Source organism: Canis lupus, chromosome 12, assembly GCF_048164855.1.
Source record: "Canis lupus baileyi chromosome 12, mCanLup2.hap1, whole genome shotgun sequence".
NCBI lineage: Eukaryota > Metazoa > Chordata > Mammalia > Carnivora > Canidae > Canis > Canis lupus.
This window is the reverse complement of record NC_132849.1, coordinates 51,987,171-52,014,422: the sequence shown is the minus strand read 5'-3', so window position 1 is coordinate 52,014,422 and position 27,252 is coordinate 51,987,171. Positions and strand designations below refer to the sequence as shown.

The 27,252-nt window shown below is 38.3% G+C and overlaps 2 protein-coding genes across 4 annotated transcripts in view; one reads left to right on the top strand and one right to left on the bottom strand.

The window, feature by feature from the left end:
- SMC6 (structural maintenance of chromosomes 6) overlaps positions 1-9,553 on the bottom strand; it is a 68,076-nt gene extending 58,523 nt beyond the window's left edge. Inside the window, exons 1-2 of one of the 2 annotated variants that reach the window (XM_072771010.1) lie at positions 9,395-9,553; positions 1,665-1,807 (exon numbers count right to left, since the gene is read on the bottom strand). In XM_072771010.1, the coding sequence (XP_072627111.1) occupies positions 1,665-1,802 (138 nt within the window). In that variant the 5' untranslated portion in view covers positions 1,803-1,807; positions 9,395-9,553. Of the gene's footprint in view, positions 1-1,664; positions 1,808-2,731; positions 2,753-9,394 lie in introns of those variants that run through there. The other variant, XM_072771011.1, reaches the window with a different exon arrangement.
- A 121-nt stretch (positions 9,554-9,674) lies between these two features.
- Positions 9,675-27,252, top strand: part of GEN1 (GEN1 Holliday junction 5' flap endonuclease) — a 34,026-nt gene continuing 16,448 nt past the window's right edge. The window contains exons 1-5 of one of the 2 annotated variants that reach the window (XM_072771013.1): positions 9,676-10,141; positions 18,405-18,607; positions 19,254-19,440; positions 23,592-23,768; positions 25,770-25,880. In XM_072771013.1, coding sequence (XP_072627114.1) covers positions 18,447-18,607; positions 19,254-19,440; positions 23,592-23,768; positions 25,770-25,880 — 636 coding nt within the window. In that variant the 5' untranslated portion in view covers positions 9,676-10,141; positions 18,405-18,446. Of the gene's footprint in view, positions 10,142-18,404; positions 18,608-19,253; positions 19,441-23,591; positions 23,769-25,769; positions 25,881-27,252 lie in introns of both variants that reach the window. The other variant, XM_072771014.1, reaches the window with a different exon arrangement.

The following is a 27,252-nucleotide window of genomic DNA, read 5'->3' as shown; positions in this document are numbered from 1 at the left end:
GGGGCGTGGGGGGCAAAATCTCCCCTTGGTTGAGAATCATTGGTACAGTAAAATTTCCTATAAAATATAAAACAATATTTAAAGCATCCCTGAAAGATGACTATCCAGCTATGGTTTGAACACTGAATTTGCTATAAACAATTCAAACAATAGAGCACATGTTCTTAAAAGGTAAGTAACTTTTCTTGTGATTTTCTGTCACTACTGATAAACTGTGTGACTTTGACAATGTATAAAGAATATATAGTTTCTAAATCTATAAAACAGAAATTATTCCCATAGTGTAAATATACATACATCAGCATTGGAGTTTTAGAAATGTTTTAATCAAGAGTTTGGCATATAGGGGTCACATTTTGTAATTAGAAACACCAAAATACATCAACCACATATTACCAATATCCATCTATTTTAACAGTGTCTTTAAAAACTCCCTGGCAAAAAACAAACAAACAAATAAATAAATACATAAAAATAAAAACTCCCTGGCTCTCTCCTTCTGGACATCATCTTATTAAAAAGCAAAAATATTTATATCCTTTTATGAGCAGAATATTGGAAATTATGGTTGAAGAGTTTTAAAATAAATTTTTATTTTTATCTAATTGTAGATGAAGTTGTAAGAAATAATACAGAGGGATCCTATGAATTCTTTACTCAGTTTCTGCCCAATGGTTCATCTTAAAAACTGTAGTACACTATCATAACCAGGATACTGACACTGATATAGTCAACATCCATATAGAATATTTCCATCACCACAAGGATCCCTCCTGTTGTCCTTTTATAGCCCATCTCCCCCCACCTTAACCCCTGGTCCACTAATCTGTTCTCCATTTATAAAACACTGTCATTCCACAAATGTTATAGAAATATCCATTGTTTCCTACATTGGGAGTTCACTGCTAAGTAATATTTCATGGTATGAGTGTACCATAGTATTTAACCATTCACTCACTGAATGACATCTGGGTCATTTCAGTTTTTGGCTATTACAAATAAAGCTGCTATAAACATTCATGTATATATTTTTGTGTGAAGGTATATCTTCATTTCTCTGGGACAAATGCTGAGTTATATTGTAAGTTGCTGCATACTGAATTAAAAAAAAAAAAAAAAGAACAGCCAAACTATTTTTCGGAGTGGCCATACCATTTTATATTCCCACCAGTAACCTATGAATGATCCAGTTTTCCTGCATCCTTGCCAGCATTTGAACCTGTCACTGTTGTTTTTAACTTCACTCATTCTGATGGGTGTGTAGTAATATCTCACTGTAGTCTTAATTTGCACTTCCCCAATAATAAATGATGTTGAACACCATCTCATGTCCCTTATTGTCCTTTTGAAGTCTACAGAGTTGATGCTACAGTTTTGTTTCTGTTCCTATAATCTGTAATCTGTGTTTTCTTTCTTTTCTCCCCTTTGTTGGCCTTACTAGAGATTTGTCAAATTTATTGATCTTTCCAAAGAACAAGCTCTTTGTTTTACTGTTTTCTTTACTGATTGTTTCTAATAATTAACATAAACATCAAAAGTAGTCATATTATTTTACCTTAGTTCAAAAAAAAAAAATCATTCACTTTTCCTGATACTGAATTACCAAGAATATGACATATAAACCAGACATGAAAACCATGCTAGTTGCCAAATTTTGCACTTACCAAAGTAGAGGTACCATTAGTGAAAGAAACTGTACATTCATCTTCATCACCGTCTTTGTCAAAGTCATCCAACTCTTCTTGTCTTGGTCTTTTGGCATTTTCGGGAGAGAAGAAATTTTCTTCTTTTCTTTTGGCCATCGGGTCTGAACATTTATTAGAGTAACAATGAAGTAAATCAAGCGTAGGCATCCATATAATTATTACATACATATTGAACTTAACAAAATAAGTGAAACAAAGCTTAAGTTTTAAGTACTATGTCCATTTTGTTTTTACTTTGAAAAAAGTAAAAATAACATCTGTACATGAGAAAGGAGGCCAAGAGCCAAAAAAGGCAGGTGGTCACTAGAGGCTGGAGAGGCAACGAAACATATTCTCCAACTCAAGTGTCCAGAAAGAAACTCAGCCCTACTGCCACTTTGGTTTTAGCCCTGGGAGTCATGTCAGACTTACAACCTGCAGGGAAATAAATGTATGATTTCACCTATTTAAATCATGTGCATATGGTACACTATCTGATTTTATTTCAGTTATTCATGACCAAGATTTTATTGATATGGGCCCATCTAAATGTTCTGACTCCTAAACTCACAAAAGGTAAAAGATTTTACTTGTGAAGCTGTGGTTTCTAGTTTCCTAGATGTATTAATAGAGATGCCATAATGCCTTTGAAATTATCCCAGAGCAACCATTCATTTTTTTTTCAGATAAAACTATTGTTTCCCTTATCTATTCTCTAAAGAAATAGTCCATGGTATCTACTTTTTACCAATATATATAAAATGTATGCCTAGAAAACAAATGTATTTAAAATTATACAAGATTTTCACAACGTATGAATACTGGACCTCAATTAAAGCTGACAGTCTGATTAAAATTAAATACTGATTGTTACTTTCATTTTTCTCTAAAAAATACATTTAAGACTTAAAATGATATGTACCCAATAATTATTTGCTGAGTAAATGGAGAGAAAAATCCACAATATAGGTAATCAAAAATGTCTAAGATACAAAGAAAGAAGAATAGTTCTACTCTTGATCTATTTAAGACCCCATGTAGCATACCATAGCAACCAGGTCTGCACCAGGTACCTGGGCAGCAAAAGAGTTAATGAGGTTTTCTCTCTCTTGATTTTAGACTGATGGATTCCAGTTAGTCCTCAACAGAGACGACAGCCATATGTGACGATATGCACACAGGGCAACAAAGCCAATCTTATTGTATATGTGTCGGAACAGTGGAATGGGGTTCCAAAGAGATGTGCTGGAACCAGAATGGGGCCTCTATTAGAAGGAATGTGAGCAAGAAAAGGAGGGTTAGAAAGGAAGAGACACCCTAACACAGGGTTTAATTTTTTAATCCACTGCTTTGCAAACTTATATTGACATAACCAATCTTGCAGAAATATCTGTGCATAATTTGGGGAACTACCTTTGTCAGACTTGGTTATTTTGACAATGCATGCCTCATTAAGTGATTTGAGTGGTTTTCCCATCTTTTTAATGTTCTGAAATCACTTCTACCTCATGACACATTAAAATTTTTTTTTTTAATTTTTATTTACTTATGATAGTCACACACAGAGAGAGAGAGAGGCAGAGACACAGGCAGAGAGAGAAGCAGGCTCCATGCACCGGGAGCCCGACGTGGGATTCGATCCCGGGTCTCCAGGATCGCGCCCTGGGTCAAAGGCAGGCGCCAAACCGCTGCGCCACCCAGGGATCCCTAAAATGTTTTTTTAAAGTGAGAAAGAAGTAGGTTTAAAGCTATTAGAAAGTAGAGACTTGAAATTTAACTTTTTGAAATCATTTAAATTTTTTTCTGTACATCAGTTTTCACAGGCTCACTATATCCTCCTGAATCCTTTTTCCATAATAATTTTATTTTCCAAAACACTGAGAATAAAAAGCTAGATTACCTTACATTTTGTAAAATCCTCATCTGCAGTCATGACTCCTTCATATAAATTCTACTTAATTAAATACTGAAATATTTTCTCCAAAAACTAGATCTTTGCTTTTTCCAATCTAGGTTTTCTTTAATGGGAATATTTTAATGTTTATTCATACTTTTTATACAACCAAATATAAGGGATATATGCAGTGGGTCCAGAATTTAATCCTTGAATCTTTCAAAGCACAAATTAAAAGCAATCCGAGACTTCCACTTCCAGGAAAATGGAATAGATATACTTTTCCCTATTCCTCTTGCTTAGTAAAACCAAAAACTTTACCAATTATATATACAACAAACATAAGATGACTCTGAATGAAAAGGAGGTAGATTGGCCAGGGACCTTAGGACACAAGAAATGACATCATGGTAAGTTCCCTGAGTTTTTGCTTTGCCACAAATATCCCAGACTTGGAGAAGACAGCAGCTGGGGAGACATCAGCAGGTGCAGAGGGCAAAAAGACCCAAATGAAAGCTTGTTCTCTCCAGCCAAAGGACCAGAAAAACTGCATCCTAACAAGACAGAAGACATTTAGATCATAATTGCTCTGCTCCAGCCAAATACCACGAAAAAAACTACAGTGCCTCCTTCTACTCCAACAACACATACACATACTAGCAAAGGCCAAACAGATAGCCTGTACTTCCAGTTTATAAGGCCATAAGTACACTCTCCACATCCCAATTGGGCTAGTGTCAGAGAATGCCACGTTGGCCAAATAGGGAGCCATAATGGTGTCAGTAGGGCCCACCTAGAGAGCCTAGATATCCACTCCCATCAGGCAGTAATAGGGTGCTACTTACTCCTATTTCCCATTGGGTGGTGTCACATGAGATCTTCTACCCCTACCCAGGGAGGTAAAAGTACATGGAAACACCAAAATTCCCACTGATCGAATAGTCACTGCAGCTAAGCAAAGAGCTCTGGTAAAGTTCTAGACAAGAATCTTTGCATCTACAACCTAATACCATAGGGCTACAGTTCTCAAAGGCTGTGACTGACCTCTTAAAAAGTTCTCAGGACTTCAAAGAGCTTTTTGTTTATATCTATCAATATCGACCATATTGTAAATTAAAACTGAGAAACTTTTAAAACAAAGAACACACATGTACACCTTCTATAAATCCTCAGAGCAATGACTGAAATGAGACATTTCTCATAACCTCTGGAAAACTCCATTCGTTCATAGGTGAATGACAGTGAAAAAGGCAAATAACATCAGGCTGTTATTTGGAAACTGTTTGACTTTGTAGACCCTTTCAAAGAGTCTCATGGATCCTGGACCACTCTCTGCAAACTGCTTAGTATAGGGGATACTATAAGCAAGTCCATGACACAGTGGCATAAATTATGAGGCATAGCTAGTAAGCAATTAAGTTAGAACAGAAGAGAAGAAGCCAACCGTAGAATGACTAATAGATTTGATATTCAAAGTATGGTCCAAGGACCAGCAAATAGCATCTATATCTCCTGGGAATGTATTAGGTATCCAGAATCTCAGGCCCCTTCCTAAACCAAATGAATCAGAATCTTCATTTTTAACAAGACCTCAGGAGATTCGTAAGTGCATTAAAGTTTAAGAACTGTTGTAAACAGTTTGACTTTATCCTATCCGTAAGGCAATAAAGAACCTAATCATGATAAAACAAATACCATCTAAAAAAGGTATTTGTTAGATCATATGTGAATGACATTTAACCCAAACAAATGCCTAAAATAATATTAGCATTACAGTCATAATTACATAATATTCAACATCTTTTTTTTTTTTTACAAATAAATGAATGTTAATTTTGAATCTCTTACACAAGTCAAAACTTGAAAATCCAACCTATTCCTCAAACTATTTAACAAGGGTCAATGTATATTAGTTTCAGCTTGTTGCTACCATAAATTCCCTAGAATATCACCATGCCATTATTTTCCCAAAAATTCCTTCTCTCCTACCCATCTTCTATTTCCTTTACAATTACCGAGCAGTAATTTATTTATTGTAGGAGAGGAAAGAGGACGCATTACCAATACCGTTTCATTAATGCCCAATAATGATCTTGCAGTTAGCAGACACTCAGACATCAGCTGACTGATCTTAGTATTTTACCATGAAAAAAATGGCACTTTTTCAAGTAAAACTCTGGGGAGGAGGTGCATATAGATAAATGTGGTTAAGCTTCTTACAATGAATGTGAGATTCTGTACTACACAGAAGATGGTGTGCTACATGATGACGATGTTTTTTATTTGCTGTGCTTGGCCTAGGATTTGCAGTTTGCTATTAGGTTGCCATGGTAACATGCATCTGACAGACACTGAAGGATCCTACCTTTTAAAATAAAAATCACTCTGTCATTTAATGATAATGGATTTTTAAAAACACATATGAATGTCCTGAGAGTTAGATACAAGTTAAAACAGTAAAATTGTTTCCAAAAGGCTGAAGAGACATATAAATAGATGCAAAGAAAAATACTTCTAATATTCTGAAATACAAAAGGCAAAAAAAAAAAAAATCTCTGAGATTTTTAATACATCCTTAAAGCTCTTCATTTGTTTATTTAGAATAAAAAAGTCAGAATTAAGGAACATATCTCCTCTCCCTCACTGGAGGCAAATCAGAGCAGAATAGTAACATATATACAACTATCAATAAAAAAATAAGTTCAAGAAGGAAAAATCAATAACCAAGAGTTCATTGCAGCAAGTAAATGAATAGGAAATGATAGATCAAATACACTTCAACAGGATTATATAAATTTCTCAATTTTAAATTTTATCATGAGCCATCTAATAATTCCTACTTCCCATTAATACCCAAGTAAGAACTAAGAGCAGTGAGAACAGATAGAACTGAAATTATCAACAGAAAATGTGGTAAAAAATAAAGGAAAATTGCTGCTACATCTGTATCGGCTGTAGACTGTTTACCTCATCTCCAATTCTGCCCCTCCCACCACCACCAACATACTAAATTCTGCATTAATCTCATTTTTAATGTATGGAACTAATTAATTAAGCACACTGCTTAGGATATATCACAAAATCATAAGATGCAACACATAACAAGTAATACAAATATTTAAGTGAAAAAAATTCCTAAGTCTATCAAACAATTCTAGATCTGCAAAACTGGGAAACAGCAAGCATAGCATTTCAGATAATAAAATCTGAAAACTCAGATTTGTTATTTTATTTATTTATTTATTTATTTATTTATTTAACACTCATATATGCTATTTTTAATAACATCCTTGTAGCCTCAACCTGGAGGACAAATAAGAGAGAGTGAATAGGGGCAAATAAGACCAGCCACTAAAGGGTGAGGGGGCAGTGCAGCAAAGCAGTGGCAGGATCAGGGATGAAAGGAACAGAAGAAACCAAGAGATGTAAAAGTATGGGTAAAGTGAGGGAGTAGCATTAATTTCGTTAAATATCTACTTACTACATGCTTAGCTTTTGAGATAAACAATTTATCTGCTTTGATCCTCAAAATCTTTATAAGTACTGCCCTTATTCTACAAAAAGGGATATTGAGACTCCAGGGGAAGACATTATGCCCAGGCTTGTGTAGCTATACTTTAGTAGAGGTCCATCTAAACCCAGGTTTGCCAAAACCCAAAATCAAACCTCTTCAATGCCTAGATTCCTCCAGGCATAAACAACTGAGTTTGTTTATAGGCAGCAAAACTGGCTATTAATCTAGTCATCTTCTTATCTATCTTTGTTAATTTATAAAACTACAAAAAGAATTCTATTGTGATGTGTCCTTCTAATATTACTATTAAAACTTTGAGCTTTATAAAATCATTTTGTGTTTCATTTTTAGAAACAACCTTCACACAATGCTAAATGTCATTTTAAGTAGACAGTGCAGGTTTGGAAAGAAAAGGGATAAATAATACATTTATTTTGCTTGGAAACACTGAGTTTGAAGTGCTCCTACGACATTGCGAAGGAGAGGTCAATAGGCGGTAAAATATGCTCAGCAGTAGGAGTGCATTTGGGAGTGGTACTAAGAAAGCTACAGAAATTATTTTGAATTTGGTCACCAGGGAAAGTATGTTAAGTGAGAAAAAAATGTATCTCATTAACTAGTAAATGAGAATGGCAACATTAATATTAGTGACTATACCTGACCCTTAAGTACCTGGACTTACTAGTGAGTGTGTGTGTGTGTGTGTGTGTGTGTGTAGAGAACTGTGACAAGTAACTGTGTTTTAACTATAATGCATATCATTACGGTAAAATTTGAGTTACTTGTTTATGGATTCCTGAAAATAAGTACAGCTTTGATTCACTTTTCTTAAGTTTTAAAATAAGTCAAAATTTAGGCAGGTTTTATATAAAATTCCACATCTAGACACTTAGTAAAATTAGCCTTTGGGGAATAAAAACTGATTCTCACTTTAACAACTTTAATATACCATTTGTACTTACCCTGTTGCTAGGCTCAATATTAAATGATGTATAATTATTACAGATAGAGATAGGGCTATAAATACCCTCCTCCCACCACACACACACACATACTTAAGAATCCTGGGGTTAGGTACTACAGCTATTTTCCTCCAATTACAGAATAAGAAGGAAAACTTAAGAGAGGTGATACCCAAAAGCTCTGGGTCTCCCAACACTCGTTCTCTTACATAAAAACATGTCTTTAAAGCAATGTTCTAGGGAATCTCCAAATTTTCTGTACTTCTACCCATTCAGGAGAAGAAAATCTGAATACATATTTCAGCATAAGATTATCACTCTGTATTTCACACGGTACTAGAATCAGATAAAGTAAATCTAAACAGAAGTTCTAATACGTTCCCTTCCAACCACACACCCATGGAACTAACTACTACTACACCTAATACCTGCAGGCCAATGCATAGGCTACTGGGTTTTTTTGTTTTTGTTTTGCTATTGAATATTTTAAAAGACAGCAGCCATCTAAAAGTTAGGGAGTTTGGACTTTTTTTTTTTCCTTCTTTGAATATACATTCCGCTATAGCCTGTCTTTAAAACACTCGCTTTTAATCTCCTACTCGTGAGATGTACAGGATAATGAGAGCTCGCGTAAATTCTGCCTTCCAAGGTTTACACACAAAATAGCGGCTCTTTCCAGGAATTACCACAGTATTCTCTCAAGTCTTATTGGTCCTGCAGCCGTTTCTCTGGAGTCTTGGGTTCCACAATTCCCAGTCGGGATTCCTCTCCAGCTCGTTCCCACCAGAAAAAGAGGGAACAGAAATGCCACCACGCAACCTCCACACATGACAGTTTTAATTTTCTTCTAGATGATACAATCTGCGTTGTCATGACGCTGGGGCTCGACAACAAATCCGACCTAAGTGCTCATCGCCTACATCTCCTCGACAGACTAAGTTGCAGCCGCCGAGGGAGCGACTCGCTCTGAGAGCCGGATGTCCGACCCCCCCTCCCCCCCCCGACCCCGTCCCCGTCCCCTCAGGCGGCGACTCCGAGCCGAGGGCCGCCCGCGGCCGGGCGCCGGGTCCCACAGCCCCGCAGAGCCCGAGGAGGGGCCCACAGCGGCGACGAGCAAGTTTCCCGCGGTTCAGGGGACCCGTGTGCCCCGCAGAGACAGCCCGAAGATCCCGGCCGGCGGACCCGTCCGCTCCGGCCCGCGGGGACACCCGGGGCGCCGCCGCCGCCGCCGCTCCGGTGCCCGAGCCGCCACCAGGTGGGCTGGGGGGCGCCGGCCGAGGGGGCAGCGCCAGGGGACGGTTCCGGAGCCGGGGGGAGCGACAGCGCGCCCTCACCTTACCTCGAACAAGTCCAAGTCTCCCCGAGGAACCGGACCGGCGCGGCTGTGGCGCTGCGGCGCTGCGGCGGGGCGCTGAGGGCACCGTGGGGCGTCTCGGCCTCGGCCGGCCGCCGTTGGCCGCGGGGAACCGCGCGCCCGCGGCGGGAGGAGGCAGGAGGCTGGCTGCCCCGGCGCCCACCGCGGGACGCTCCGCGCCTGCGCCTCGCCCCCCCTCCCGCCGGGGCTCAGCCCGCGCGTGCGCGGTTCGCAGTTTTCGCGCCACTAGAGCCCAGGAGGAGGGGCCGGAAGTGCCCCTCTGCGGACGGGGAAGCGGGCAGGCACGCAGGGCTCGGCGTCGGCGGGACGCGCGGGGCCGACCGATTCGGCTCAGCGAAAGGGGAGACGAGTCGGAGTAGGCCGGCAACAGTTCCAAGCATGCGTAGAGCCGACCGGCTGGGCGCTGGGAAAGCCTGGCGAGAGCGCGCGGTCGGGAGAGGGGACGGTTACTTCCCGGAAGAGGCGGGGCCACGTGGGGAGGCGCCGAATTAGAAGCGCGCCCCGCGGCTTCCCGCGTCGGGGTGCTGCGCCCCAAACGTTGGCCTTTGCTTAGGGCAAAAGGAGGGAAGGCATTTCCTTTTCTTTCCTTTTTAATTTTTTTTTTTTTTGAGAAAGTTTGTAAACCTGGAGGCAGCAACTGTTAGGATTCAGGCCAAAGTGGTAAATGACGGAGGGGGCGTCTTCCAAAACCGAGGAGAGAGGGTTGTCCGGGTAAGTCCCGCGGAGCGTGCGGAGGCGGCCCTGCCCGCCTGGCCCCGCCGCTCCTCGCTCGCCCCTCTCCGCTGAGGCCGGTGCACCCCGGACGTCCTCCTCCCGGGCGCACCGTGGGGCGGCCGCCGACGTCCTCCTCCCGGGTACATTGTGGGGCGGCCCCTGGACTGGACGTCCTCCCGGGTGCACCGTGGAGCTACCCCTAGACGTCCTCCTCCCGGGCTTACTGTGGGGCGGCCCCCGACGTCCTCCTCCCGGGTACATTGTGGGGCGGCCCCCGGACGTCCTCCTCCCGGGCACACTGGGGCGGCCCCCGGACGTCCTCCTCCCGGGCACACGGTGGGGCGGCCCCCGGACGTCCTCCTCCCGGGCACACGGTGGGGCGGCCCCCTGACGTCCTCCTCCCGGTGCACCGTGGGGGCGGCCCCTGGACTGGACGTTCTCCTCCCGGGCACACTGTGGGGCGGCCCCCGGACGTCCTCCTCCCGGTGCACCGTGGGGGCGGCCCCTGGACTGGACGTTCTGCTCCCGGGCACACTGTGGGGCGGCCCCCGGACGTCCTCCTCCCGGTGCACCGTGGGGGCGGCCCCTGGACTGGACGTCCTCCTCCCGGGTGCACGGTGGGGCGGCCCCTGGACTGGACGTTCTCCTCCCGGGCACACTGTGGGGCGGCCCCCGGACGTCCTCCTCCCGGGCACACTGTGGGGCGGCCCCCGGACGTCCTCCTCCCGGTGCACCGTGGGGGCGGCCCCTGGACTGGACGTCCTCCTCCGGGCACACCGTGGAGCTACCCCTAGACGTCCTCCTCCCGGGCACACTGTGGGGCGGCCTCCGGAAGTCCTCCTCCCGGGCACACTGTGGGGCGGCCCCCGGACGTCCTCCTCCCGGTGCACCGTGGGGGCGGCCCCTGGACTGGACGTCCTCCTCCGGGCACACCGTGGAGCTACCCCTAGACGTCCTCCTCCCGGGCACACTGTGGGGCGGCCCCCGGACGTCCTCCTCCCGGGCACACTGTGGGGCGGCCCCCGGACGTCCTCCTCCCGGTGCACCGTGGGGGCGGCCCCTGGACTGGACGTCCTCCTCCGGGCACACCGTGGAGCTACCCCTAGACGTCCTCCCGGGCACACTGTGGGGAGGCCCCTGGACGTCCTCCTCCCGGGCACACTGTGGGGCGAATGCCCACACCCTATTCCAGGCCCAAGCGGACGTAGTCACACTGGGGTTTTCCTTTTTTCATGATGTGCTCTGAAAATACTTCCATGATAGCAGTTACCTTAAGGCATTGCGGTTAGTTACAGCCTTTAATCACGGTGGCCTTGTAACCACCCCCCTTCCCCAAGAAATATCCGAACTAATGAGGTTCTAAGTTTCTTGGCGTAGTTTTCAGTGCTGTAGTCGCCCAGACATTAACCTGCCTCTTCTGCCTTTACACAGCTCCTCAAGTGATTACGTTGATCTAGTCAAATATTCTACCTCCTATGTTCCGCAGCCTTCCCTTAGCGGATGGGAAAAAGTGGCATTTACCGCTACTCCGCTTCACCCCCAAATAGAGGACATTTCTGGGCTCCAGGAATGGAATTCTTCCATCGAAGTCACCTTTTGCTTCTAAAGATAATCAAATGTATATTGTTCCCATCGTGGCCCTTGCCATGGCACAATGAAAAGTAGGACCTGGTCAAACTAGACTAGAACACTGCAATATCTGGTCTCAATGGTTCCTCCTTGGTAAACAATGGGAAACGGTTGGGTGGTTTCTGCTCAGATGTCACTTCCTTTAGGAAGTCTTCCTTGATGCCCAGTGTTGGGTGAGGTACCTAGTCTATGTACTTCCATAGCTCACTCATGGTACCTCTGCCTGTCCTTGTCACGTTGTTGTAATTGTCTTTTCACCTCTAGTTTCACTTGCCCTACTAAAACCCTTAAATGAAGGGATTTATCTCCCCTTATTGTTTCTAGCATCTAGAGTGCCTGGTACACAATAAGCATTTAATAAATATTTAATGATAATTTAAGTCTGAGGTATGTTATGTTTCAAAGTCTACACTAAATTCATAGGAAAATAAAACTGAAGAAATAATTTAAAAAACAGCATTAATTAGTGAAATTATGTGGAAATCCCATAAAATCCAGTCTTGTACTGAAATAAACCATTTACCTATCTTTATATGAAAACATAGTCTTGGGAATTGGGAAATTTAAAATGTTTCACTTTATCATTAAACAGTTTTTTCCTAATGTTTTTGCTTAAAACTGAAATAAAATTGGAAAACTGTTGGTTTAATAAAATGTGTATTTTTGCATAAATCAATCCACTGACCTCTTTTTATGTTCTTTAAAATTTGATTCATTACTGGAATTAGCAAGGTTCTGTGTTTTTCTCACCTCATTCAGTTTTATAATTAACCAATAAAAGCTTATTAGCTTTTAAGGAAGTTTTAGGAGCATAAATTGATTTATGGGCACCATATGGTTACATCAAAGGATTTGTTTTGTTTTAACCTGAAGTGGATTCCTGAGCCCTTTTTTTTAAACTAGAAATTCATATTCTTTCTGTCAAGCAGTAGGTTCTAGAATAGAGTGTTTTTATTTTAGTACAAACTACCAAAATTGTTCATGAAATTCAGAGACTATCAGAATCTTAGGGTTCATTTGGTGTAGTACCTCTCATTTTGTAGATGGGTTAAATGTCTTTCCAAGGTCATACAGCTTCAGTATTACATCCAAGACCAACATCCTAGGTTTCCATCCCAAGACAAGCACTTTTCAGTAAACTAAATAAATTGAATACACTAATAGGTTATAAAGTTACTTACTGTGGGTTGTTCTGACTTTGTTGATTTACATTAAGTATTGTGCTGCATTAATTCTTAAGAATTGTTACTATGTTAACGAGACTTTATATGTAATATATATTGGCTGCAATACAGATTGATGTCAATAAAACTATGACATTATAAAAGATGGGAACAGAGACTCACCATGTCCCACACCACAAATTTTTCAAATTAAGCAAGAAAAAATTATACATAGTTGTGAGTTTGATATATGTTGTATTTAATTTTACTTAGTGTTGAGCTATTTTCAAGTAACCTCATCAGGTTGATCATGACCTCATTCAAAAACCATCTGTTCTATCTCTGAGTGTAGTTGTACTTGAATATCTTAAAAGTTGTTGGATTCTGTCCCTTTTGGAACTTTATATCCTTTTATCATCTTACCGTTGCAACTTAATGTTCAGAGGAAGCGCAGGAGCAAAGAAAGTGGCATGGAGTGGAGAACTATAGACCGTGGGAATAGACATTTTGGATTAACTGCATTCTTAAAACATGGTGTTATTTTTCATAAAATACACATTTCACATAATTTTCCTCTTTCTGGTCTATTGGGATATTCTTTATGCTGCTTTTAGGAGTGATCTTCAAAAGGAACATACATTTTAAACTTAACCAATTTAGATAGTATATCTAATGACGATAATCCTAAAATAGGATTTTAAAATAATGGATTACATGTCAAACACTTAGATAGTTTTACTTTTTATTTATTTATTTTTGTGTGTGTGTTTTATAACTGGCTATAAGATAGCACCGTAAGTGAAGAAGTAAATTAACATGTGACAAACAGGAAGGTGATTTAATGTTTTAGGTTTTTAAACAGGATCACTCTGGCTTCTTTGAGGAGAACAGTTGTGTGGGAGAGGAGAGTAGTAAAAAGAAGCAGGGAGGCCAGTTGGGAGACTGTTACTTATATACAGGCAATGCCAGGGGATTTTCATTAGCAATGGGGATTTCAGGGGCACCAGGGTGGCTCAGTGGTTGAGCATCTACCTTTGGCACAAATCGTGATCCCGGGGTCCTGGGATCGAGTCTCACATCGGGCTCCCCACAGAGAGCCTGCTCTTCCCTCTGCCTATGTCTCTGCCTCTTTATATCTCTCATGAATAAATACATAAAGTCTTTTTTAAAAAATGAGGATTTCAGATATATTTTGAAGGTAGAGGATTTGCTGGTAGAGCGGGTATTGGGGAGCAAAGTAAAGAAGAATCGAGGAGGACTGCTGAGTTTTTGGTCTAAGCAACTGGAAATCAAAGTTTTCAGGAGAGGTGGTGGAATCAAGAGTTAAATGCATTTTATGCATCCACATGAAGGCAAAGTAGGCAAATAATTCTAGTTAAGTGCCCACAGGAGATGGCAGATGAAGTGGGATAAATAATATTAGGGAGAATGGAGAAGAGTTCACTATAGAGTCTTCAAAGGAGGCTCAGCAATAATGTGCTTTCTAGTGTAGTCTGCCTCTGCCTCTAAAAATACTCTTCCTATAATTCCTTCTGCTCACTTTCCAATTCCCATGCCCACCACCCACACCTTTTTAATATGTTGTTTGGCATTGTTCTAATTCATTATTTTTTAGTTAAAAGTAGTGAAAGCTTTATAAAGCCTTGTAATTCAAGAAGGTCTAATAGAAGTTCATTCAAGTTACTCAGAGAAAAAGATTCTTTGGGGCATGTCATAGAAGCTAGCTCCTATAAGATGTCCCCTTGATTCCTATCATTCAGAGAAAAGTGGAAAAAATAGCACAGTTCACAGTAGCAACAATTCTACGCTAATGAAAGAGACTGAGGCAAGCATTACTATTTAATAGGTGTGTACTTGGGGAGCAGAAGAGAGACTCCCATCTTTTTCAAATCCATCTCAATAGATACACGGAGACTGTAAGGTGAAGTATCAAAGTTGTTCTAAAAGCTTTGAGATAGATTTTTAAAATATAGTGTGACCAAAAAGATTGGCAAGGAAAGAAACAGTTTTCTGGAAAATACCACATAACTCAGGAAAAGTGGAGGAAAAAAACACTTTAGCTCAGAGACAGTAACTCAAATTTTGCTGTCTGGGAACCAATAGATAATTGTTACTTTTCTTTTTGCCTACATTGTTCATAACAGTTGTGTTTAAGTAGCTATTGTTACAACTTTGTAGTGTTCCCTCACATTTTAATAAAGGAATAGCCAAAATAGATGCCCCAGATAGACACTACTTAAAACTGTTCAACTACCAGTGCTGGTTGTTTTGTAACATAACTGTGGATTCTTTAAACCAGGTTTATTCTGACAAAAGAAAATAAAATAGCATGAATTAAGTTTTAAGTGTAATAATCATGTTACATTAAAATACTATTTATGGGCTTAGTTGAAAGCCCTCTTGATTAAGTGATCCAATCTGTGGAATTTTAATGTTTTAATAGAATCAGTTCCAGCCCTATATTTTTTTCCAGCCTTATTTTTTTCCAGGCTTCGCTGCTCTAGTGAATAGTATTCCATTAAAGTCTTTACAAAATGTTCCTAGTGTTTAGAGAACTACAGTTGGTAAAAAAAAAAAAGTCTACTTCATCAATATCTGTTTTTTTCTATAATCCTCAGAAGAAATATAATATGCATTGCAGTCCTTTACATAAATATGTGTTTATCTGTGCCATCATAAATAACACTGCACTAGATGGCAATCTTCATTCATTATTATTTACTTATATAAGTATAGTCAATTCATGTAATGAAATATTAGAGGTAAGACAGGAAGGAAGGAACCTGTGAGCAGGAAAGACCAGAGGAAAAAATGTGAATTGCCTAAGTCCACGTGACTAGCTCCTACACAATCTGAAGGAAACCAGAAAAATGTGAATCTCTCATCCTATAAAAGCCATTCTCAAGACAAATGTGATATGAGGTACTCATAAGTTTGCAGAAACTGGCTTTTTAATTTGACCTGTGAACTATAGTCATATTTGGTCTCAATATTTAGGCAAGAAGTAAACCAATCTAAAGATTTCTAGTTTTATTTCCCCAACGTTTTTCAGATAGGATCATACTTTTTAAACTTTTTTTTTAATTTGAAAAGTAATATATGCATATGATTATTTAAAAAATTAACACAAAGGGGTATACTTTGAAGAGTAATTATTCTTCCTCTTCCTAAACTATAGTCATCCCTGATATAGAACCTATTTTGTATCTGTTTTCATTTTAAAACTTGGAGACTGCTTGCACATGTAGATCTATCCTTTTTTTTTTCCCGCTGCATTATCTATTCTATTCGAACATACCATAATTTATTAAAGAAATTCCTCTATTGATGGACATTTGGTTCTTCTCATTGTTTTGCTATTATAGACAATGCTTCAATCGATACCCTTTTATATAAATCTGCTCACAGCTAAGAGCGTATCTTAAATTCCTGGGAGAGCTTTTGCTAATCAGAAGATAACCTGCATTTAAAATTTTGACAGCTAGAGTCAGGGTCACATTTAAATGAAATGTGATCAGTTACAATATTCCTCCAGAGAGAGAAATTGCATAATTTCCTTCAATAGCCATCCCTTCCAGTATACAACTTGAATCACAAATAGAAAACCAAACTGTCAACAAGAATGTCCCTCTCAGACTTTCTCCTTCTGAATTTTATGCATTCTGATGTTTAAGAATATAAAAGTCTCATTCCCTTTCATAATAATGACTTACAAAAGTGTGTCCCCACTCTTTGTCCAGAGTTAACTACAACTTTTCACATTAATGGAGATAAAAACTTATCTTTAAATTAATGCCACCGTGCAACATTCAACCAGAGGGGCTTTTTATGTGAAACTGACTACTAAATGCTTTATACTTTGAATTTAAATGTGTATATTTTTCTTTGTAAAGTGACCTATCAGTAAATATTGGTGCAGTTCTGTATTTTGAAAATGAATACACAAAATAATATTTACAGCGACCCTGACCACGTTATAAAATTAAGATTCAGAAAAGTGCAGAGAAAATAACACTCCAGCATTTATTTTCTTTGCAGCCATGTATGATTTGAGAAAATTTGCTTTGCTGTGGGATCTGTTAAATAGATGAGACAGTATTTTTTTATTTAGAATGACTGCCCTGGTTTTGCTTCGATGCATGGTGATGACTTTTGCGGTATTTTTTGTATCCTACCTGTGTTTCTGGAATGAATTAAGGTCATTATTCAGAGGATGATAATCTGGATTATGTTTGTAGAGTCAGACTGAATCTTCATTGCAATTACATAATACTCTCATCAAATATTTAAAAAATTAAGAGAAAGATATAGATGTTTAGTAAGGAAAAACTAGACTACAGAAGATACCAAAGCACACCAGAATAGCAGAGTTTAGGTCAATTTTGTTTTTAAAATGTTTTGTATGCTGAAGAATTTAGTATTAGTTTTCTTTGAATAGTGGCACTATAGGTGATTTAAAATTTTTTGTTCTTCTAAAAGATATTTTATTTTTCTACAGTGAGCACGTGTGATCTTGCAATTTGAAGAACTAATGATTTTTAAAAATGATAATTCCATATGCCTCCAGCTTTCCATTTTCTGTCCTACCCTATCCCTCCTCATTTTTCCTCATACTTTTCTTTCGTTGACCCCTTGGGTTTTGGGGGGATTTTTTTTAGTTGTTTGCATGCTTCTTTGCTTTTGTTTTCTTGTTTTTCCTGGTTATGATAGAGAACTAGTCCTATTCTCCCTTTAGTTACGTATATCAAGGAGTGACTTCTTAAGAAGACATACGATTTGCAGCATCCCTGGTACCCATCTCTGCATTTGTCATCTCTTGTTAACAGCTGGAACAAAGCCAATTACTATGTTTGGGTCTCTTTTTCCTTTTCTAAATTTCATGTAATGTTAATGTAACCATGTGAGAAATATTATTCTCAACCACTGCTAAGGAGAACATAGACAAGAAGAGAAAATGAGGAGGGATAAGACCATTGACATTTGAGTTACATTAAATTTAAATATAACTTTGTTTTTCGGTACTACAGAGAAACCCATATTTGGTGATGAGTAGGTTTAATGAACAAACTTAGCATGGTACAATTTGCAATTAACTTTTTAAAGATTTTATTTATTTATTCATGAGAGACACACAAAGAAAGAGGCAGAGACATAGGTAGAGGGAGAAGCAGACCCCACACAGGAAGTCTAATGTGGACTCAATCCCAGGACCCTGGGATCACACCCTGAGCTAAAGGCAGACTGCTCAACCACTGAGCCAACCAGCGGTCCACAAATAACTTTTAATCCATTAGATACATCAATATTTTTGTAGCTAGTAAATCAATTACTACCACTATTAATGTTTCACATGTTCTTGACTCATTCCAAAAAGCTGACAAGGAGAATTATCTATTTATGAATTATCCTAAACACACATAGAATACATTATTTGAATTTCGGTTCTAAGCTTCTGTGTCTTTTAACAGTCTTATGAAGTGTGTTTCAAGTAACATCAGGTAATCACCAGAATGGGAGTGAACGACTTGTGGCAAATTTTGGAGCCTGTTAAGCAGCACATCCACTTGCATCATCTTTGTGGGAAAACCATTGCAGTTGATCTGAGTCTCTGGGTATGTGAAGCACAGACAGTCAAAAAAATGATTGGAACAGTCATGAAGCCCCACCTCAGGTATATAATAAAAGTCCTTAGTATATAAATGTAGGATTGCATAAGCAGCTGATGTCTTGGTTTTGTTTCCACTTTGTTTTTTTGTTGTTCTTGCTTTATGTTTTGAGATTTTAAAATACACTAACATGTTTCTGCTATCTCTAAATCAATGACACAAATCTGTACTTCCTATCCTTTGAGTTCCAGATTCACAGACCTAGCTGCCTACTTAATGTATCCACTAGGAAACTGTAGTGACTAGAAGCCAGAAGTTTGCGAGCCATTCTCTGTTTGACCCCTCCTTACATCCAATCTATCAGGAAGTCTCGCCAGCTCTACTTGGAAAATACACCTTGTGTTCATAAATTCTGTTGATGTTCAGAGATATCACCTCATTATATGCCACCATCCTCTTTATCTATACTGAAATGACATATTCAGGAGTTTTCCTTCCTGAGCTCCAGACCACCTCTGTCTCTAAACCATTTTCCATGTGCACTTAGAACAATCGAAAATTACTCTTGCTTAAAAACATTCAATGATTTCTCAGTGATTGCATATAACTTTTTTGATACTAGTCTGATGTTCTTGCCATTATGTCATACTGCTGTGTTGACTTTGCTATCTGTATATGATGATTAATGTATTACTAATTTTTATATTTCAGGAATTTATTTTTTCGTATCTCATATTTAACACTAATGGACGTAAAACTGGTATTCGTTATGGAAGGGGAACCCCCGAAGCTGAAAGCTGATGTCATAAGCAGGAGGAATCAGATTCGGTATGGGCCTTCTGGAAAAACATGGTCTCAGAAAGCAGGGAGATCACATTTTAAATCCGTCTTAAAAGAGGTAAGTGTTTAGATATCATTCAATAATTCTGATTTGAGTTAGAGATTACATTTTACTCTGATAAATGTTGTTATATATAATCATCTTTAATACTCACTAACCTTATGATAAATAGGATAGAGAAGAGAGTTTATTTTTATTTATTTATTTATTTATTTATTTATTTATTTATTTATTTTTGAGAAGAGAGTTTATATTCTAACCTAAGTTTAAGCCCATCTCTGACGCATAAAAATTCTGAGATGTTAAGCAAGATTTTTAAAATTATATCTGCCTCACTTTCTACCCTGTGTAATGCGAATAGACTTTGCAGGGATGTGGTGAAAATATCCAATATCTAAAGCAACTACTACATAAGTAGGGAGTTGATACATGTTACCTATTATGACATCTTTGGTACTTAAAAGAATTTCCCAGACTAAAGGTCTAATTAATTCAAACTTCACTCATTCAGGATTAATAATAGTTTATATATAGAAAATATATTTGGCTATCCTTAGGACTTTGTAATTTTTAAAAGAACTTATTGTTATATTTTTTTTTAAGAGAGAGAGAGAGCAAATGGGGGACGGGAAGGTGCAGGAGAGAAAAAGGGAGAGAAAGAATCCACATGTTGTGCAGACGCCAACACAGGGCTCCATCTCACGACCCTAAGATCATGACATGAGCTGAAATTGAGTCACACATTTAACCCACTGATCCACTCAGGTGGCTCGTAAAATGTATATTTTTATAAAAGTTAAGGAGAAATCATCTATACTAAAATAAAATATATAATTAAAACAATAGAAAGCAACTATTATTTTTGCCTCTTTTTAACTGTATATATTTTTCTAAACTTGCCATAATAGTGCACAGATGGTTTTTTTATTATTATTTTGAGAGAAAGACAGTGTGTGCCGGTGCCTGTGCACATATGCACGGTTGGGGCAGGGGGGTGGGTGGCACCAGAGGGAGAAGGGAAGAGAGAATCTTAAGCAAGCTCCCTGTCCAGCGTGGAGCCCATGTGGGGCTCGATCTCACAACCCTGAGATCATGACCTGAGCTGAAATCAAGAGTTTGACACTTAACTGACTTAGCCACCCAGGTGCCCCCACAAATAACTTGTATCTTGGATTTGTAACTTAGCTTATAGTACCCACATTTCCTTTTGCTGCATTCTATCCAAATCCATAATTTGTAATGGTTGTGCAATGTGTATGAAATACTATAAAGAGCTATGAAATCATCCCCCATGATTATATATAATATTTACTTTTCATTCTTCTCTATTATTTGTGAAATTATAATTTCCCTTGGGATTTTAAGATAAATTACCCAAAGTGGGATGGATAGATCAAAGTTTAGAAATGATTTTATAGTTCTCACCAATCACTTTCCACCAGCACAGATATGAGATAATGCAATTTCAGTACACCTGAGGAACATTGGTGGTAAGAGATTTATCTTTGTATATTTTAGTAAACAAAGATACTTCTTTCTTTGTGTAATACATATAAATACACATAGTACATATTTAATATGTATTGGTCTTTTAATGGTGAGGTTAAACATTTTAGTTTTTAGCGTCTCAGTTGATAAATGGCCATTGTGTCTTTGCCTGAAGAATCTTTGGAGGTTTTAATTATTTTTTGTTGTTGTTCAAGTTCTTTGTGTTAGAGATATAAACTTTTCTATCATATTTGCTTTTAATTCATATCTCCATTTTTCTTTTGCATCATAGTTAAAATTTTCATTCTTTTTAAAAGATATTACATGAAATAACAATCATTTTTCTCTTAAAATTTTATTTTCTATTCCTATGTTATCTTTAAAAATGGTTTTCAATTAGTGATTTTTCTACCTTAATGACTATCAGTAGTTGAAGAAAATATCTGTACTGGATTCTAGTTATTTCTTACATAGTCTGTTCCTGGAAATATCCATGACCCACATACATTCAGGGCATTAAATACCCAGTCTAAAGCAAAAAGATGCCCATCTCTTCTTGAGAAAACTGCTGCATTTCTATTTCGTTCTTGCAGTGATTGTGATGTTCTTAAGCATTTTGTGTCAGTGGTCATTGTTCCCTAAATGAATAAAAAACTCATTTTCGTATCTCTGTACCCTCAGTTACCAGACCCTACTTCCTAATAACCCACTGCCATCTTATAGGTATAAGCATGAAACACAAAATAATCTTCCTCCAACACCACTCCACATGATAGAGACTTACAGTAGGGAAATTTACAAATTCTGTCCTGGTTTTTGAAGAGTTGGAATGGCAAATAATGCAGGAATTTGAAATAACTTCCAGACTCTCTTCTTTATTATGAAAGGATCTTTCTTTCTTTCTTTCTTTTCTTCCTTTCTTTCTTTCTTCCTTTCTTTTCTTTCTTTTTCTTTCTTTCTTTCTTTCTTTCTTTCTTTCTTTCTTTCTTTCTTTCTTTTTTCTTTCTTTTTCTCTCTTTCTCTTTCTCTCTTTCTCTCTCTCTCTCTTTCTTTCTTTCTTTCTTTCTTTTTCTTTCTTCTCTGTCTTCTTTCTTTCTCTCTTTCCTTCTTTCTCTTTTAAATATTTATTTATTTGAGAGAAAAAGAAAGGGAGCACAAATGGGGAAGGGGCAGAGGGAGAGGGAGAAGCAAACTCCCCACTGAGCAGAGAGCTGGACACAGGGCTCCATCCCAAGACCCTGAAATCGTGATCTGAGCTGAAGGCAGAAGCTTAACAGACTGAGCCACCAAGGTGCCCCTGAAAGGATATTTCTTATTTAGAGGAAGGCAGAGGTAACATCTGTAACAATATTGTCTCCCTAAAGTCACCCAGCCAGAGTCTTGGAAAATTGCCTTTTTTCCAACATAGTACTTTGTCTTTTTGAACCGCATCCACCTTGGGCAACATCTGGCAAAGGTTTTTATTATGTAATATAGCATGCAAGCAATCAGTTAAAGCAAAAGATATTTATAATATCAGTTTCTAGAAACTACAGGTAAAAAGCCTCTTTTCCTCACCATACCCAGTATTTCTCATTGTAAAGTGCAAGAGCATCAAGAAAGAATGCTCTAGGCTCTAAGGCTAGACTATAAATTGTTCATCTGGATTCAACTCATAACACAAAGGAAGCTCTTAGAGAAATATTTATAAATCAGCAAATTGATAAGAACAATCTGCATAGATATTAGATTTCTGGGAGCAAATCAACAACTGGTCCCTGTGTGGTTTCCCACAACATGAGAGTTTCATTATACAGGCATGATAGAGGAAAAGAAGAGACTTGTAACATCTCAAGTAAAATTTGATAGTAGCATCTTCTTTGGAAGAGCTCATATTACCGTGGCCATCATGTGAGAAGAATTTTTATAGTTTTGCAGATGTAAATCTTAAGGTGATTAATTATTAATCATTTAAAAAGATATTTCTTTTAAATCTTGAGATAACATTGAACAAAACTGAAAGTTGAATATTTAGTATTTTTTCTAAAGTGTAATTTTTTGTAAAGATTTTATTTGTTTATTAGAGAGAGAGAACGAGCAGGGGAGAGGGACAGAGGGAGACAGTGAAGCAGACTCTCCACTGAGCAGGGAGCCCGATGTGGGGCTCAACCCTAGGACCCAGGATCATGACCAGAACCAAAGGCAGACACTTAACCAACTGAGCCACCCAGGCACCCCTAAAATGTAATTTTAAAATTACTTTTTAATTGAATGTGGATTGCCTTTTAATTGACAATTTTGTTAAGTTTTCATTATAGAAAATTTTAAGTCAATATAAAAGTAACCCATCATCAATCTGAAACAATTACCAACTCTTGGCCAATCTTGCATTATCAGTGTCCCCACTCATTGCCTACTCCCATGTCTTTCTGAAGCAAATCCCAGACATAATATTGCCTTAGTCTCAATATTTCAGAATCTTTGTTAAAAGATGAGGACTCTTAAAAAATAGATGAAAACATAACCACAATACATTTCTTATCACATCTAAAGTTTAGCATATATTCTTTAATGCCATAAAGTATTCGCTATTCAAATTTCCATTTGTATCTTAAATATCATAATTTGTAAAACACCTAAGTAGTTACTATTAATATTTGGAATACTGAAGTCAGTTAAACGCTGAAAAAAAGAAAAGTAAAAATGTTCTTAGTTTTCTTGCACCTATGTTTTCTTTTCAGTGTCTCGATATGCTGGAATGCTTAGGAATTCCCTGGGTCCAAGCTGCTGGGGAAGCTGAAGCCATGTGTGCTTATCTTAATGCCAGTGGTCATGTAGATGGCTGTCTCACCAATGATGGAGATGCTTTCCTCTATGGTGCCCAGACTGTTTATAGGAATTTCACTATGAATACCAAGGTACTTTTCTTTCTCTTTTTCAGCATTTGTTTCACAAGGTACCTTTTTTAAAGGAATTATTAAATGATTAAATGAAATAATATGTGTAAAATACCATAATGCCTGGCACATAGCGGTTGCTAAATGAAATGCAGTATTGTTACAAATATTGATAAATAGTTCATTTTCTCTGAAATGTGGATTTCTCTCCAAAAGGCTTAATTTGTTTCACATGGTTTAATTCTAAATCAGTTTCAATAATATATTATAAAAATACATATGAAATGTCTTGCTTTGACCTATAACTTCCATTTTTAGTAATTTATCCTCAGATACCTCTAAATATGCAAGAGGAGATGTACAAGGATGTTAATTGCAGCATTGTTAGTAATTACAATGCCCATTTCTATTTTTTTAAGATTTTATTTATTTATTAGAGAGAGAGATCACACATATGAACAGGGGTAGGGGCAGAGGGAGAAGCAGATTCCCCACTGAGCATGGAGCCTGACCCTGGGCTTGATCCCAGGACTCTGAGATCATGTCCTGAGCTGAAGTTAGCTGCTTAACCAACTGCGCCAACCAGGTACCCCTCATATGCCCATTTCTAGGGAATGGTTAAACATAGCCATGGTTCTTAGTTAGATATTGCCAGGAGAAATATTGGTTGTAACTATTCAAGATTGGATAAGAGAGATCATAGACATTTGGTAGATTGGAGCCAGGAAAGCCAAACCTCTTGCCAGACAATTCTGTTAGCTCTCTAAAAATGCTAATAGTGTCCCCACTGAGAAACATTGCCTTAGGGTCCATTATAATGTAATTGCAAGCAGTCATTAAAAAGATAGTATTGGGGCACCTGGATGGCTCAGTTAAGCAGCTGACTTGATCTCAGCTCAGGTCTTGATCTTTAAAAACATTTTAAAAAGTCAAAAAATAAAAAGATATGTATTATTGATACTAAAGTATATTAGTGGGCAAAAATGTTACAAAATAGTACTTTCATATAATTCTAAACATAGCTAATAGTAAATACTTGTATATGTGAGTCAAGGGTTTTTTGCAAGAACATGCATAAAAGGGAGACAAACTATAAGAGACACTAAACTCTAGGAAACAAACTACTGGAGCAGAGGTGAAGGGAGGGATGATTGGGTGATGGGCATTAATTTTTTCTTTTAAAGAGCAGCCCAGGTGGCTCAGCGGTTTAGTGCCGCCTTCAGCCCAGGGCGTGATCCTGGAGACCAGGATCTAGTCCCATGTCAGGCTCCCTGCATGGAGCCTGCTTCTCCCTCTGCCTGTGTCTCTGCCTCTCTCTCTCTCTCTCTCTCTGTGTGTGTGTGTGTGTGTGTGTCTCATGAGTACATAAAAAAATCTTAAAAAAAATCTATTTATTTATTCATGAGAGACACAGAGAGAGAGAGAGACAGAGACATAGGCAGAGGGAGAAGCAGCCTGATGTGGGACTCGATCCTGGGACTCCAGGATCATGCCCTGAGCTAAAAGGCTCAACCACTGGGCCACCCAGGCATCCTGGTGATGGGTATTAATAAGGAGGGCACTTGATGTAATGAGTACTGGGTTTATATGCAACTGATATACCACTAAATTCTACCTCTGAACTAATTAAAAAAAAAGAACATGCACTGCACTACTAACGATAGTATAATAGTTAACTTTAGGTACTGCAATTACAAGGAATGTTTACTTTTTATAAAATTCACTTTACAGTGTCTGATTTTGTAAGATGAAAATCTTTTGTAGACGTCAAAAAATAATAAAGAGAAAAATGTTGCCCATTATAGATTATTTTTTAAGCCAGTTTTTGAAATTATGACTTTATTTCCGGATATTGAAGCATTAGATTCTGTGAAGATCCTGGTGATCAGGATAATTTTTTCCTATTTTACCTTTTAGGAATAATTAAGCATTTAGAGACAACTCTGACAAATTATTTTTTGTAATGTTTAATGTATAAGTGTTTACTTTTTGAAGATTAAACTAAATTGTACTTTCTTCTAGGATCCACATGTTGATTGTTATACAGCGTCATCTATCAAGAGTAAACTAGGTTTGGATAGAGATGCTCTGGTTGGACTAGCAATACTACTTGGCTGTGATTATCTTCCGAAGGTATGCTTAGACTGTTATATTTACTTGTCATAGTGTGTCTTTTTTGATACCTTATGTGCTGCATAAATATAAACATAATATGGCTATCTGATTAAGAACTTAGTTTAGGGGATCTCTGGGTGGCTCAGCGGTTTGGCGCTTGCCTTTGGGTGCGATCCTGGAGTCCCGGGATCGAGTCCTGCGTCGGGCTCCCTGCATGGAGCCTGCTTCTCCCTCCTGTGTCTCTGCCTCTCTCTCTCTCTATGTCTATCATAAATGAATAAATAAATCTTAAAAAGAAACGAATTTAATTTAGAGTATAATTTTTGGTATAATAAACAATTTGGTAATTAATCAGCATTTCAAGTGACGTTAAAAAACTGGCTCAAAAAAAAAAACTGGCTTATTGTGACACTGAATGTTATAAATGAGAATGGAGTAATAACTAGTCCCACTGCTTGAATAGCAGTAAGCCACTACTCTAGACTAAGAGATTCACATTCAAGTTTTACTACCATTTTAAAAAAATATAGGAATTACTCTTTTCTTGTGTCATGCCAATATTAATTTCTATCACTGTTTTGTCTATTTTTTCATTTTCAATCTTCTTGCAGCTTTCCAACTGTGCATATGCTCAGTGTTATTACTGTTGCTAGGCAACATGATTATTGGGGTAAGCCATTCATTCTTCCTTGCCTCCTGGCATTGCATTGAGTTTTGTTCATGAAAACATTTTATTTAAGATGCACAGTACAGTACTCTGTAACAAACAGGTATACTAATAGGTGAGTGATAAATTAAGAATTACAAGGATAACCCCATTTTTAAATATATTTAAAAATATGAAATGCCTTGTATTGTAGTTCTTACTATGTAGTCCCATCATTATGTCCCTATTGATCATCTCTGTGTTTTTACTAAATCCCTCATTATACTATGTATGCTATCCCCAAGAGAATCTAACGAAGGATGACATCTATGTTCTTTTTGCCAGAGCTTGGGGAAAGGAAAAAATAGCAGGATAGTAAAATTATTAACCATCATTTCTAACATGTCATCAGTGACCAAAGAGAGAAACACTTCTTTTAACTAGTAGGAAAAGGAAGCAGGAGGAGGGAAACTTTTAAGTAACATATAAGTAATTATTTTATTATAATTCTCATTCTGAAATAGAAGATTCTTATTTCCCATATGTAATTATATCATAATTAAAGTCTAGAAACAGTCAAATGTTGAATGTAAGAAAAACTTTACAAAATTAAACTCACAGAAACCAATTTTAGCTACAGTGGTGTTACGTTATGTATTAACCTTAGCTATTTTGACATTTTCTATCCTTTGTAATGAAACTGGTATCTATTTATTTTGCTCTACTTAAAGATTTTTACCACCT